The sequence below is a fragment of the Miniopterus schreibersii genome, assembly GCF_964146895.1.
Source record: "Miniopterus schreibersii genome assembly, chromosome: 14".
Taxonomy (NCBI): Eukaryota; Metazoa; Chordata; class Mammalia; order Chiroptera; family Miniopteridae; genus Miniopterus; species Miniopterus schreibersii.
In genome coordinates this window covers 20,816,774-20,832,249 of record NC_138114.1, presented here as the reverse complement: position 1 = coordinate 20,832,249, position 15,476 = coordinate 20,816,774, and the positions used below count along the sequence as shown (strand labels likewise).

Genomic DNA, 15,476 nt, shown 5'->3' with positions numbered 1-15,476 from the left:
TCTAGAAGATCGGGGGTTAGTACCCCTCACTAAACCAGCACTTCCGTTGTTCCTTCCTGCATTGCCTCAATATAATCATAGCACTCGGGTGTTTAAAAATATATATTTAATGTTTACCTTTTTGTTACTATGTAAGTATTATTCACTGCCAAACCCAGTAGGATAAAAGTTGCTGGTACAACTTTTTATTTTAACCTGGAGTTGATTACTATCTTGTTCTTTTGTTTGTTTTTTATGTACTTAGTTCTGTGGTCCTGTCACAGCTTTGTCCCAATTCTCCAATACATTTGTAAAACATCTAAGTATTCTGTTCCATGCAGTTAAGTCATCGGGCCTGTTTGTTTTTCCCTAGAGAAATCCCTCCTGAAGCCTTTTTTCCTCTTGAAGCAGCTGCTCAGCCTTCAGGGCATCCCCTAACTGAAGAGGGGATGTGACCTTGCTGTGGGAATCTAATTGCTCGTTTCCCAAACTTGAAATCAGTTACTCTCTTTTAAGTTCCATATTTCCTCCCTCGTTGTTAGTGTGTTTCCTCATCTCCAAACTTGTATCCACAGATTCTGAAACTCGCTGGGGTTCTGATGCACAGACTGGCTTTTTTCATTGACATCCCCAAGTAGGCACTTGGTTTTCAGATTTTTCAACTCTCCCACATTTCTTTTTTTTTTTTTTTTTTTTTTAGCATATCTTTATTGATTTCAGAGAGAGGAAAGGAGGGGGAGAGAGAGAGAGAAACATCAATGATGAGAGAGTCATTGATCGGCTGCCTAGCCCGCAACCCGGGCATGTGCCCTGACCGGGAATCAAACCCGGATCACCTGGATCCTCAGTCGATGCTCAAGCGCTGAGCCACGCCTGGCCGGTCCCACATTTCTTACACAATGCTAGCACTCTATACCAAGCACCTTACTGTTAAAATTTTAACTATCTATCTCGGGGTTCTTACCATATCCGTACCTAGTGATCTTCCTCATTCTCTTTGTAGAGCCGCATAGTGTTCCATTATGTGGCTGTACCATAGTTCATTTCACCAGTTCCCTAGTGATGGACACTTGGATTGTTGCCAATCTTTTGCTTAAATGAGTAACCTGTGTGTGTATGCAAGTGTATCTGTATGATAGATCCCCACAAATGGGGTTGTTGGGTCAAAGGAGAAATGCATCTGCAATTTTGGCAGTTGTCGCCATATCCCTTTCATAGGAGTTGTACCATTTTACATTCCTACTAACAGTGTATGAGAGTGCTCAGACTTCTACTTCAACTTTTGCCAATCTGTTACATGAGAAATGGTAGTGTCTTTCCCCCTTATTCTGCACCTCCACATTTTAAACTTTATTTTATGTATTATTCTCTGTAAACTTCTGGCCAAAAAAACTGTTATAATAAAAATTTCTAACTTTAAGTAGACAGAATTAAAACAGAATACCATGCTCTGGCCAGTGGCTCAGCGGTTAGAGCATCGGCCAGTGCACCAAAGGGCCATGGATTCGATCCCAGGTCAAGGGCATGTAGCTGGGTTGCAGGTTTGATCCCCGGCCCTGGCTGGAGTTCACGCGAGAGGCAACCAATCGAAGTGTGTCTCTCACATTGGTGTTTCTCTCTTTTTCTCTCTCTCCCCCTCCCTCCCTTCCACTCTCTCTAAAAATCAATGGAAGAAATATCCTTGGGAGAGGATTAATCAAAATAATCAAAATAAAATAAAATACTATAACCTACAGAAATATACTTAGGTTACTTGCCAGAGTTGGGCCCCTGCTGGGTGAAAATGGCCCCATTCTCTTTACTTTGATGATTCAAGTAGTTAACAAGATGATTTTTATTTAGCGAAGTCAGATGAAATTTTGTAGTGGTTAGCGAGGTCAGATGAAATTTTGCAGTGGGGAATGAACACACTCAACTTCATAGGCCTTTAATATTCCTTAGATTCCTGTCCAAATAAGCTAAACTAGTAATTACTTAATGCAAACTATAGAAAACTGTAAGACTTTTTAGGAGAAGCCAAGTTTGACATCAAAGGCCCTGCTCTTCCTGGTTGGCTGTACATGTTTTCTCATCCATCTTCTCCCGGTTGTATCATTCTTCATAGAAGCCACTTTCTAATTTCCTGAGTAAAGGTTCAATGTGATTTGAATACTGCCAGGTCTTCTCATTGTTACAATTAAATTATGCCACAGTAGTGGATTGTTTAATGTTCTCACTCTAAGTTTGTCACAGTTTTCTTCTTAGGGACTGTCTGGAGCCATCTATGTTATTAATGCTCACATTTCAGTCATGTCCCATGTTCTCTTCCTCGCAGGTGGTACTGTGAAGGCAAGGAGCTCGAAAATTCCCCAGACATCCACATTGTCCAGGCAGGAAATCTGCACTCACTGACCATTGCTGAAGCCTTCGAAGAGGACACAGGACGCTATTCCTGCTTTGCTTCTAACATCTATGGGACAGATTCGACGTCTGCTGAGATTTACATAGAAGGTAAATGGGTGAGAATATACCACAGGGATTTAAGGGTAGAAGATGGGAAACCATTTGGGAGCCTTGGAAAGGCATTTACATCAGCACCATATTTAAAACGACTAATTTTAGAGAATAAATCCATTTATATTCCTTACAGATCTATGATAAGGCTTTGCTTCCATTTATCTCACCCCCTGGGTTTTTTCTGGGAACCATTCTTTAGCACTTTAACCAGCCATAATACCTTATGTATGCCTGGGTTTCAGCACTTAAATATTGTATTATTATGGGATAAGTGCCCATTTGTGAACTAGATTGTGAGGCTGGTCCTGGCTCAATCTTCTGTATCTCCAATATAGTGCCAAGTGCCTAGTGGGCACCTGATAGACATTTATTGAATAATAATGACAATGGTAATGACTAACACACAAATGGAAGTGTGTTGTATGTTTTCACTCTCAAATTGTTGGAGCACAACAAATGCCTCCAGATTTAGCTCTGTTAGATCTTCCCGGAATTTACTATACCGAGAAGTAAATCCAGGATCAAAGCTCTCTAACAGTGCTGAGATTTGATCGCTGATTTTTTCAATTTGTGGCAACAGAGCTTCGAACACCCCCACTCCTAAGATGAAATGTGACTTGTTAATATTAGGACTGGACGGAAGAGCATCCACCTACACCTACAATGTTTGGAATCCAATGTAATCCCTTCTTTTATTTAATCTGGGTAGGTCAAGAGCAAGAGAGTTTATGGACACTACATTAATGTCTGCAAAGACTGTTTTTTTAGTCCAAAGACATCAGCAGGTGTTTCATATGCAAGAACACTTGGAATTTGGACCAGTTAATTTGCACTCTATCACTATCGGTCATGGGACCTTGAATAAGTCCTCCAACTACTTAGCATTTATTTCCTCATCTATAAAAGTGGGTGTTAGTGTAGGAAACACTGAGCTCTTTTCTAGGCCTGAAATTCTATAGGTCTTCAAATGCCTAGAACCAGCTTAAGAAATTATCATCTTAAAAATTTCATGTCTTGGTTTTATTTTCCAGGGGCTTCTTCTTCTGACTCAGAAGGGGACCCTAACAAGGAAGAGATGAATCGGTAATTTTAATTTTGCTTAACTCTTGCCTAGCATATTAATTTTAATATTGCCAATATTTATTTTATCTTATTTTATTATTGCCTTTGAAACAGGTACATGGGCTTTCTTGTTTAATAGCAGTTAAAAGAGGAAAATGTACAGGAGGAATAAACATGCTCTTTCCACATAGGAGATTTTCCAATAACCATGAGGCCCATCTGCATCAATAGCTTCACTAGTGAGTTTTTTTAAAAGCTCCCTTTAGAGTTAAAAATGGACTCTTCTAAATTTCCTCAGTAAATGTGCAACTATTTGTGCAAAATAAAAAGGCCACTTCTGACACATTAGTAAAAAGTAATTGTGAATTCAGGCTTCCCAATATTTTAAAAATGAAATGTCACCAATGAAATATCATCACACCTATATATACAGAGTGGGGAGGGGAACAGTGGTTCAGAGAAATTTATGTTTTTTTACTAAATAATAGTACTCACAAGAACACAAAACCTGGTGATCCTAACTTCTATATGTGAGTGATCTGGGCAAGTCACAACCTTTTTGCTGAACAGTTATACTGAGTACTGGACAAAGTTACATCTATCTGTTCATTACTTTCCACAAGCATTGGCTAAGCATCTACTCTACACCAGACTCTTCATTAGATGCAGTAGGTACTAAGAAAAATCAGATACTTCCTGCCTTCCTGCTTACAGTCTAGTAGAATGAAATACATAGGAAATATAGCAAGACGTATATATCAAGCATATAGACAGTAAGGGTAAAAAGTATAATAGGCTGTGATATAATTATGTACAAGGTGTAAACGGCCTGGCAGGGCGTCACTCAGCGGTTGAGCATCAACCTGGGATCCAGGCAATCAGGGTTCAATTCCTGATCAAGGGCACATGCCCGGGTTGCAGGCTCGATCCCCAGTCCAGGGCATGCCGGGGGTGGCTGATCAATGACTCTCTCATCATTGATGTTTCTGTCTCTCTCCCTCTCCTTTTCTCTCTCTGAAATCAATAAAGATATATTCAAATAAATAAATAAATAAATAATAAATAAATAAATAAATAAATAAATAAATAAATAAATAAAAATAATTCCTTTTTAAAAAATATATAAAAAAATTAAAATAAGTAAAGTGCAAATGACTTGACACAAAGGACTCTATTGGTTGAAGAGAGAACGAGAGCTCAGGAAGGGTGACACAGAACTGGCGGCCTTCAGCTGAAGCTTAAAAGAACAGTAGGTGGACACTCCCAAACAAGAGAGAAAAGGGCATTTCAGGCAAAGGAGGCTGTGGAGAGCAGGGCTGGAAACTGGGAACAGACACGATAGCCATTCCTCGAGACTACACGAAACAAGCTGCGGTATTTGGCAGACGGGTTAAAGAGCTGGTAACTGTTTTGGGTGCTCTGCCCTCCCTACAGGGGGTGATTACTCCTTAAGGGTAGAAATCATGTCTTATTCAAAATCCTTTGTGTGTGCCTACCTTGAAATGGTAAGTTGCTTTTAGCGTTTGTGCAGATGTGAAAATCCGCAGCCAGAGTCAATGATTTCTCCCCTGAACTCCCTTCCTTATTCTCATGGCTTCAGTTCAGTTCCTCCTTTGTTCCTGCCTCTTTATGCCAGTCACCTTACAGGCGCTCCAACCTTTCTCTCTTTTATAGTTTCCAAACAAAACCAGTTATGCTCTAAAAGGTAACTCTGATCCTGTCATTTTCCTGACTTAAAAAATTATCTGTGGGGAAATGAAAGACCAAACAAACAACCACCTTTTTTTTTTTAATCTGAACACAGATACAAAGCCTTATTCAGTCGAGAGAGTATCAACCAGGCTTTCCTGCCCCCTCCTCCATGCCCCCACCTCAAGCTCCACACTGCTGCCAGCTCACTCACACAATGTCCTGTTCATTTCGCCCCTTCCCTCAAGATGTTCCCTTTGCTAGGATTGCCCTATCTCCTTCTCTGCCTGGCCTTCAAAAACCCTGGCCTCAATAAATGTCTCCTCTGTGGCACATTCATCACTCCCTCCTCGGGGCTCTCAAAACATGATTGCAAGCCTAATGGGTGTGAATTTTGATATACACACTTGAATAAGCAAGAAATATCTCATCTGTTTATTTTCTTTACATCTACTTGTAGTAGTTAGGATTTAGCTTCAGTTATGTGTAATAGAGACTCAAAACAATGACTTAAGTAAGACGGATATTTATTTCTCACTTACATAAAAATATGGATTTAGCTGGTAAAATGGCTCCACATTCCATTGGGTTCCATTCTGCTTCCAGCTTTCTGTTTCATCTCATTCTAAGGTGTGGCCTCATCTTCTTAGTCTAAAATCGGAAGAAATAAGAGCATGTTCTGCGTCCCCTTGTAAGGTCCTATCTCTTAAATCACATACATCACTATCCCACATATCCAATGATCAGAAAGCACTCATGTGGCCACACCTACCTTCAAAGAAAATTGGGAGATGCACTCTTTATTTGGAGTAGCTATGTAAAGAAATCAGGGGTTCTATTACTATCAAAGAAAAAAATGGATGCTTTGGGGACACTGATAGCCCCTGTATCAACACATAATTCTGCTTCTGAGACCCTAACTTGCCTGGTTAGGAAAATATTTAATCACCCATTATTGAATGTCCCCTTGCCCTCCATGATTGTGAAAGATCCTTGGGATATAGATAGTGTTTAATGTTAAACACTGCTCTCTACATCTTGAATGAATTACCTTATTTATAACACTCACAAAAATCCTATGAGGTAAAAACTTGTTTTCCCATTTTAGAGATGAGGAAGCTGAAGCAGACAGAGGTAACATCTAAACAAAAGGGAAGCCCATTCTGTCATCAGTCATCTCCTCCCACAGGTTATTGGAGAAAGGTCCATGTCCTACACTTCAAGGCCCCTTCAAGTCCAGTCCCTTGTTGTTTCCTGATATGTTTGTGTACTGATATCTTTAGCAAGGGACCCTTTAATCATAGGACTTACCACCCCCTCTGCACTCAGGTTCTCCCTCTTGTCAGGTCCCCTGGCAAAATCCATAAAACTAAAATAATCTCCCCTTTGCTACCTCGTCAAGAACATTTCTTGGCTCTTTTGCCCTTCAAATAACCTCTTTAATTTGTATAAAGTTGAAGAGCTCATTGACTCGGGTTATTTCTGCTGTTCCAAAGTCCCAGAAACAAAGATTCACAAAGCCTGGCCTCTTACTTGAAATGGGAGGGAGAGGGCAAATACAGAGGGCAACGACACAACAAATCTCAAAAAATTACGTTCTGCACATGGTCTGTCGCAGCACTCGTCTGGATTCCCAGTTGTGAATGTGCACAAGTCCCCAGCTTGGCTGAGAACAAGTAACTCAAGGACAGGAATGGTATCTTATCACCTTCCTGTTTACATTTAACAAAATGTGTAGCAAAGAAGCCCTCAGTAATCATTTGTGGAATATCGACCAAAGATTTGTATTGCATCTAACTATAAGCAGGGATAACATTACTAACTTTGCTGAAAGAGTTTTCACAAGCATTGATAGGCCTGTTTTATATATTTTTAAATCATTTCTTAGAATCCAGAAGCCAAATGAGGTGTCATCTCCTCCCACTACTTCTGCAGCCATTCCTTCAGCAGTACCCCAAGCCCAGCATGTGGTGACCCGGCCGAGTGTGTCAACCATCCAACAGGTACAAAAGTCTAAATGAAACACAGGTGCCATGGACTGTGACAGGCAGGCATTGTGACCATGACCATCTTGTATGGCATGGTCATGTTCTTCTCTGTGGCACCTTCATGATGATCTTGGGCAATACACTTCCATGATCATGATAATCTGTACATCTGATGTAGGATATCAGTGGTTCCCATTGCTTTGGGAACATATTTTCTAGCTTCATAGGCAATAGGCAGCCTTCATAAGAAAAGAAACTCTTTACAAATTAGTCTCTAATATTCCAGTTTTATTGGCATTAGGGTACTGATTACATGTACAGTTCTCACAATGGCCCAGGACACTCAGCTTCATGGAGCTGTAAAGAATTCTACTTTTTAAGAGAATAACCATGAAATTATTTTTTTAATACATTAAAAACTCTCATCCTTCAAGTTGATGATGATGATGATACTACTGCATGCTTAGTGTGAAAACATTAGAAAAATACAGAAGTATACTAAGTCAAAAGTTTAGTCAAAGTTCTACTCCCATGACCCCACTCCCCAGAGGTATCTTCTTTTAATAGTTTCTAGCAGATAGTTTTATGCATTTTCTAGGCATATATATGAAAATATATGTATGCATATACTTCTAAAAATATAAAATCATACTTATCTAAACATATTTGTAACATGTTCTTGATATGTTTATTGACTTAAAATCACCTTTAAAAATTTTAAACAGTTACTTATCTAAGCCATTTATTAATGCACAGGGGTCACATTTTAGTTCTGATCCAGTAGTTTTCAATTTGTGGAGGTTTGGGAGTTCTATGGAAGCTCTTCAGGGATTTAGGGTTATTACATCTGTGAGGCAGTAGGCACATATTTATAGCAACCAGGATCTAGAAAGGAAAACAATCAATTCAGTATAAAATTCGAAGTCTGTGATTCACCGACTTAGAAAATGTCAGTCTATTGGTTTTAGATTAATTTCATACACCAAATTCTGTAAGTGTGTTATATCTATCTATTTACCTATCTGATAATGTTAGTGACAATCCACCTATTGTTCATTCCCTTCTGACAGTGTCGGAGTCCTACCAACTATTTGCAAGGACTGGATGGAAAACCCATCATTGCAGCTCCTGTGTTTACAAAGGTAATCAAAATATTGCTTCTTTTGTTGTGGCTTTAAATATACTATGACACCCAGACAAAGCTGTAGGATTCAATATTTACTGATATTATCTCAGGATTTTGGCCTGTTGTTAGTACAGTTAGAGGATTTGGGATTTTTAGTAATTACCATGTCATACAAGTCCCAGATTTCTTTTCTTTTTTTTTAATATATCTTTATTGATTTTAGGGAGAGGAAGAGAGAGATAGAAATATCAATGATGAGAGAGTCATTGGTCAGCTGCCCCCTGCATGCTCCTGACTGGAGATCGAGCCCACAACCCAAGTATGTGCCCTGATCGGGGAATCGAACCTCGATCTCTTGGGTCTTAGGTCAGTGTTCGACTACTTAGCCACACCCAGCTGAGCCCCAAATTTCTAATAACAGCTTGTGTGGTAAAATAAATGTCTTCCCTACTCACCATATTATCTCTATGGCCATCCCATTGCTATTAAATACAATAGCCACACCTAGGGGTCAAGTAATAAGTTTCTATCCACTTAATACTCCAATGGTTTCTCTGGACTGATTTTCAAAAGAATTGTCAAAAGACTTTCAAAGAATGTCTTTGGTGCTCAGGGAGATGGAGTTAAATGTTCTTAGTAGGCTTAACATAAAATCTCACTCTAGAACAAAAAATCCTCTTTTTCTGTTTCCTGGTATCAACTATCATGGTGGCATTAATTCTGAGTCTCATAGTCTTTGTATTAGAACTGGAAATTTTACAAATGAAAAAAACAAGGGAGGGCCAGAGAGATTAAGCAATTTATCCAAAGTCACAGAACTAGTTAGTGGCAGAATCAGGACTAGAAACAAATTCTCCCAATTCTCACTCAATTGTTCTTTCCCTTACATAACATTGACTTTGTTTATATGTTTTCCAAGGCAATAAATTGAAAGGTAAGAAACTGAGTCACAGTGGAATTTTTTTTTTTTTTTTGGTATTATGAAGGCTACATGGATGGAACATATGCCTGGAGCCTGGATTTGTGATGTACTGTTTGAGTGAATGCCTGCTTAGGCCCAAAGACATGTCGTCCTCACAGAAGTATGCTGTAGTTTAGAGTAGTGGTTCTCAATCAGGGTTAATTTTGCCCCCCCCCCCCCCAGTGGACATTTGGCAATGTCTGGAGACATTTTTAGTTGTCACAGCTGGGAGGTTGTGCTGCTGGCATCCAGAGATGCTACTAAACACCCTGTAATGGAATGAAAGACAGCCTCCCACAACAAAGGTTTATCCAAATTGACAACTGTCCGGGGGCTGAGGCATCATGATTTAGAGCAAAGGGGCAAAAAGTATGTCTTTTCCAATGAGTACAGATCCTAAAGGAAGAGCTAAACCCACAACTTCCACAGAAACATCACTTTTAGGGAAGCTCCCCCATGTCAGCTCACCCACGATGGCTTTCCACAGTCACTCAGTCTAGAGTGAGACATGCTCATCCACACCCATATCAGCTGAGTCAACATTCTTATGGGAAACAAGATACCTCTCGATTTTTCAGATTCACTTCTTGTAACCTGCTTTTGACGTTTCAGCATTGCTGTTTTCAAAGACTCGACGTAGAAAAGCAACATGCTGTGACTTGGCAAATACAAGACTTTGATGAAGAGTTATAAATGGACGTGTGTGTGTGTGTGTGTGTAATATAGCTAATAGAGCTCTCTGTAATGGTCTCTTATTTCACTGCTAAGTCACTTAGCCTTCAAACATAGCTTAAGTGCCCCAGAAATCAGGACACTTTGTCACATCCTAGAGACAGTGCTGACTCTTCAAAGGCAACTAAATCACAGAATAATATGTACCTAGTCCCAACTGAAATCTCCTCCTCTTTTCTCTTCCTCACTATCATCTACCCAGCCAGACACCAGAGAGGTATCCTTATCTCCTTCCACTTTGAATTCTCCCTAGGTGCTCTCTCTTCCCTGCATGGGTGTCTCCTGATGCAGGCCTCTGGTACAACGTTCAGCACCATAATAAAACTTTACTTTTCTGTCTCTTCCAAGTACCTTGAAGGCTAACTCATAAAGGTAATAATAGGTCCAAAGTCAATTTTATTATTCCAACAAGTACAGTAGCACTTTAACACTTATTCTTTACATTTCATTTTCATACACTGCTTAGAGCAACAGGTCTAGCTGCCTCTGTATGGTGTCTCTGATTATCTCCTTTTAGTTAGATGCTCTGATTGGCTGATATATATATATGCCTTTGATAAATAAAAATGGGAAAATGAATAATCATTAGTATATGTTGTTTGTTAGATAAATCTCTAAAAACATTAGACTCAAGGTGGGAAAACGGATCCTTAATCCCAAGACCCAAACTCTGATGAGGCTTTCTCAGCCCTCAGATGTATGCTTTTGCCTCCATAAATGGACCAGGATCGTTCAGACGTAGGGCCTAGGATGGGCTGTGACTCAGATTCCAGAGGGACTTATCAGCGACAGTGTGCTTGCGTTAGTTTCCATCAGCACAGGCAGGATTGAGGTCATAGTCACTGCCTGTGTCGTTAGAAAACTTCTGAGTCAGAGCCACTGGCAGTGGCAATCACGTGGCATGAGCCGAGATAACTGATCATTTGCATATGTTCATTCGGGTCATTCCTGCTGTATTTACTTCATTAGGAACTTCTGGCATTTCAACCCCCATGACTCACTTTCTATACTGCCCAACAACACATTTCTTTGCCAATACAGTAATGGCAAGAAGCCAATTTTTTTAAAAAGCATCAGTTAGAGAGCAGAATTTTATTTAACTCTTCGTGCTTTCTTTGGTGATAGGGAATTACCGGTATTATCTTCTTTTTAAAGAAGGTTAAAATGAAAGGGACGGCTGCCCAACAAAACGGTGGTAAAGTGTGAGAGAAGCCTGGGGTTCTACATGTTAGTGCATGGCTCCGATCACAGGTCATACCTATGTTTTTAAATATTTTATGGAGACAGACTACCCTTCTTTCTGTATACAGTCTCAAAAACACTTTAACTCTATTTATGGGGGGAGGGGGGAAGCAGTGCTCACACTTCTTGAGTGTGAAGGGAGGTAGGTGATCAAATTAGAATCTGATCCTATCGCTGCTCCCGCTCCAACAGCAGCTGCTCTGGCGGACTTTCAAGGCTGCTGCAGCCCTGGCTCCAGCTGCTTCAGCAGTAATTTGAAGAGTGCAAGGGGGCAGGGGAAGTGAGAATTTGAAGAAGAGTGCTTCATTATATAATATCAGAGGCAGGAAACCCTGAAATAACCAGACCAGTGCCCGGATCCAGATTTCTGAAGATTACATGGGCCCCTCTCCCCAACCTGACCATTCCAGAGGCTTTTCTGACTCAGCTGTCGCAGAGGGCACCTGTGACAATCAAGGGGCAAAGGGGTCTCCAATCAAACAGCTCTTTATCAGCAAAAACTGCTCTGATCCAATTCCCCCCTAAAGCACTATAAACATTCATTTGCCACATCTTCCAAGGTGCAAAAATATCAACTGGGTTAAAAAGGGAAGAAAATGAACCTTGTAGCTGACATCTTTTAACCAAGAAAGGAAGATGCCTTTGCTCAAGATGTCCCTGAATTATATTTGCGGGTAGGATCTACTAAGCGGAACTGTCCTTTCAACTCACATGTGCAGCACTTGGCATAGTGTTTGGCACAAACAAAGCAGACACATAGTAATATTTATTCTGTGGTGAATAACTTCAATTTCAGCTAAGAAGGAATCGTTGCTTTCATTGCTTTGTGACATCTTTAGGGGGAATAGAGAAAAAAATCCAGTGTCGGATTGCCATGGAAGACATGTTTCTCAAGGCTCTGGGGAGTCAAGTTACCCTCCAAAGAATGTCTTCCCAGATGATCAGTATGGTGATGACACACAAGACAGATTTGCACTTTGGATACTGTTTACCTCAAGAAGTTAAAGATATTTGGTTATAGTGACTTCAGTCCAGATCCATAATTCCTAGTTAAGACTAACTAAATCTTTGCTAGTTGGGGAATGTTTCATTTGCCTTATCAACTTCGGCAAAATCTAGATGATTGTGATCAAGTTTGTACACAGTGTACACACTGTGCCATCAGTAACAGCCGAGGGCCTACTGCTGTGTTGAACGTGGCACCTCCTACACTATATTCAAATAAATGGTGCAACTGCTTTGGACCCTGATTGCAGCATCGTGTGCCAGTTCCTTCCCATGAGACTTTTGCAGAAAAGCAGTTTTCAGCAATAACAACTCTCATTGTCCTTCAGACTATGACTTTCCATGACTTTGTCTAAGTGGCTTGTAAGATGACCCTTGGCCCTTCCTTTACTGAGTAATGATGATGTGTCACACTGGAATGAGCTTCTCTCTTATATCACAGACATTTAGTGGGCATATTCCATACACTGAGTATCTCAGGTATCTTGGCTGGACTCCCATGTAGAACAAAGGTCTTGGCTGTCACTGTTAAGGGAATAATAGCAATAATGTTGGTCTCAATTGTCAGCAACATATTTTCTCAAGGAGATCCTCTTGCAAGCAGGGCTTTGGTGTAACCTCTGCAGATTGAGAGTTGGCTTATATATCTGAACTGAACTGTGAGTCATGTGCAAACATATAGATTGGCCTCATTCTGCTGACACCTATTTTTAAAATGTGCCACATTTTGTTTATGCATCACTCTGCCATCACCACCTTTTTGTTGTTGTTGTTGTTTGTGTCTTTTTCTAATTTGTTTGCCTGAAGAAGAAATGAAACTCCATTATATGTGAATCCCAGGGAAATGTCTAACTGCCATGAAAGTACTCAATAGGCCCCAAAGCTTCTATTTTCACACAGAATTTGCTCAGATGTCAGGGCGGAGGGCACATTTACCAGCTTGCCAGGAGCACTCAAGACTCACTGATGTCCCGTGTTTGCTTAGAGCATTCCATTCTTTATTTTTTTAATTGATTTTTAAAATTGATTTTAAAGAGAAAGAAACGCCGATCGGTTGCCTTCCACACATGCCCGCACTGGAGATTGGACCCGTCACCTGGGTATGCACCCTGACCGGGAACCGAACCTGCCACCTTTTGGTGTACGGGACAACACGCCAACCACCTGAGCCACACCGGCCAGGGGGAGCTTTCCATTCTTGTCACTAGAATATGTTGTTTGGGGTACACAAGGAATAAAAAGGTTCTAATCAAATCATTCCTTATTAATTCAGATACCGCTCTGCAAATCCCATCCTGAATTACTTCAGCGAACAAATTTAGAAATGCAAAAAAAAAAACCCAAAATACTAACTTTGAGCTACATCGCCCCCTGGCTGTCCCAATATTAACTTGCACACCCCTCTGAGGTAAAAGTCTCCTAGTGTAACTGAAGCCATACTAAGTCCTTAGACAAATGCCGTAAATATGATACAGCCACGCACAAAATATCACAAATTATTCAGACCAGAGCTGTAAACAATCACAAAATATTTATAAGAGTGAATGACAAAAACAAAAAATAAAAATACTGGCTATCCCCTTCTCTGAAGCAATAATTGTAATAATAGAAAGCCTTGCAGCATTTGTTACTAAAAGAGCTTGTGGAGGATGTTAATCATAACCTTTCCACATTTATAATCTTTGGGCCAAAATCGAAAACAAAAATATGCTCATACACATGCCAAAGAAACATTTCCTAATCAAATGCAGCACCTACTACATAAATGAATGTGTGACTTTAAGTTCACCAATCATGAGTGAAAGACTAGTTGTGAAGGGAAAATGTGAGTTCCATTCTCCCATGGAGTCTATTGTGGAATATATTGGTATGTTACAGCTTAAAGTGGTTTTTGTAAACCTTTTTTCATGGAAGTGTGGGAAAACGTTTAATGACACCTTTACAAAATTATAAGATACTTTACCATGACCTAAGACTCCACATGTGACTATGATTTCACAGAGATTGTCATTGTTTGTGTCCCTGAACAGATGTTGAAGCTATACTGTAAAGAACACGTAAGGAAAACAAAAGTTAATTTCCAGGACTACAGAATGTAAATAAGGCAAAGCCAGGAAAACAGAGTCAGTTAGTTGGACTACAGATATTTTAGACCTCACAGACAGTAATATTCCCATGTGGAAAAAATACATTACTCCTATGCTGAGTGCACCTAGTAGATACTCACTGCAGATTTTTAAAATTGCTATTATTTCTGGAAACTAAATCCCACTTGGGCATTTAAGAACAGAAGTACTTTACCAAAAAATTAGCATTTTGGGAACACCTCTAAGTGTTTTGCCTAGTATTTAATAAATTTGTCTGGCACTGCAACAAAGAGGAAAAGGAAGGAGAAAGTGAGGAAAAGCTTCATAAGGGTCCAGATGCTTCTGAGCCCTAATCTTCAAAAATAGACTTACTGGACATCCACAGAATTGAAGCTGCTGGAGATAGAGAAGATTTGGAGAAAATCCAGATACAGAGGCAATGGTACCTTTTTCTAAAATTCAGCACTGGAACTAGATTTTTAAAATGTACATTCTTGGGTTCTAATAATGTTCTTCTCATTATAGATGTTACAAAATTTATCAGCCTCTGAGAGTCAGCTGGTTGTCTTTGAATGCAGAGTAAAAGGAGCTCCATCTCCTAAAGTTGAGTGGTATAGAGAAGGGACCTTGATAGAAGATTCTCCAGATTTTAGAATTTTACAGAAAAGTAAGTTGATGCTTTAAAATTATTTTTTTATAATTAATTTTTATAAATGTATACATTGATTTTTATAATTTTTAACAGCCAATTAAAATATAATAAAAAAGAATAAAATAAAAATCACTTGTAATCATAATACCCCAAACTAAACCTTATTAATATTTTGGTGTATAGTCTCCAAAAACTTTTCCATGAATATTTTTTAATAAAAATAAATTGTAAACTTTTTTATGGTGTCAGATAGGTACTAGATTTATTGGAGTGAGCACTTCATAAGTTATATAAATGTCTAATCACTGGGTTGAGCACCTGAAACTAATATAATATTGTATGTCAACTGTAAATCATCCTTTTTTTGGTAAATTAATTTTTTTACTCAACATTTCATGAACATCTTTCCATGATAATAAATATAAGCCTTTCTTACTTAAAAAAATAAATAAATCAA

General features: G+C 39.4%; 1 protein-coding gene across 3 annotated transcripts in view; it reads left to right on the top strand.

Annotated features, from left to right (window-relative positions):
- MYPN (myopalladin) overlaps window positions 1-15,476 on the top strand; it is a 96,639-nt gene that overhangs the window by 44,139 nt on the left and 37,024 nt on the right. For all 3 annotated transcript variants that reach the window (XM_081158446.1, XM_081158445.1, XM_081158444.1), the window contains 5 exons: window positions 2,294-2,469; window positions 3,507-3,558; window positions 7,115-7,229; window positions 8,285-8,356; window positions 14,893-15,034. In XM_081158446.1, coding sequence (XP_081014572.1) covers window positions 2,294-2,469; window positions 3,507-3,558; window positions 7,115-7,229; window positions 8,285-8,356; window positions 14,893-15,034 — 557 coding nt within the window. The remainder of the gene's footprint in view (window positions 1-2,293; window positions 2,470-3,506; window positions 3,559-7,114; window positions 7,230-8,284; window positions 8,357-14,892; window positions 15,035-15,476) is intronic.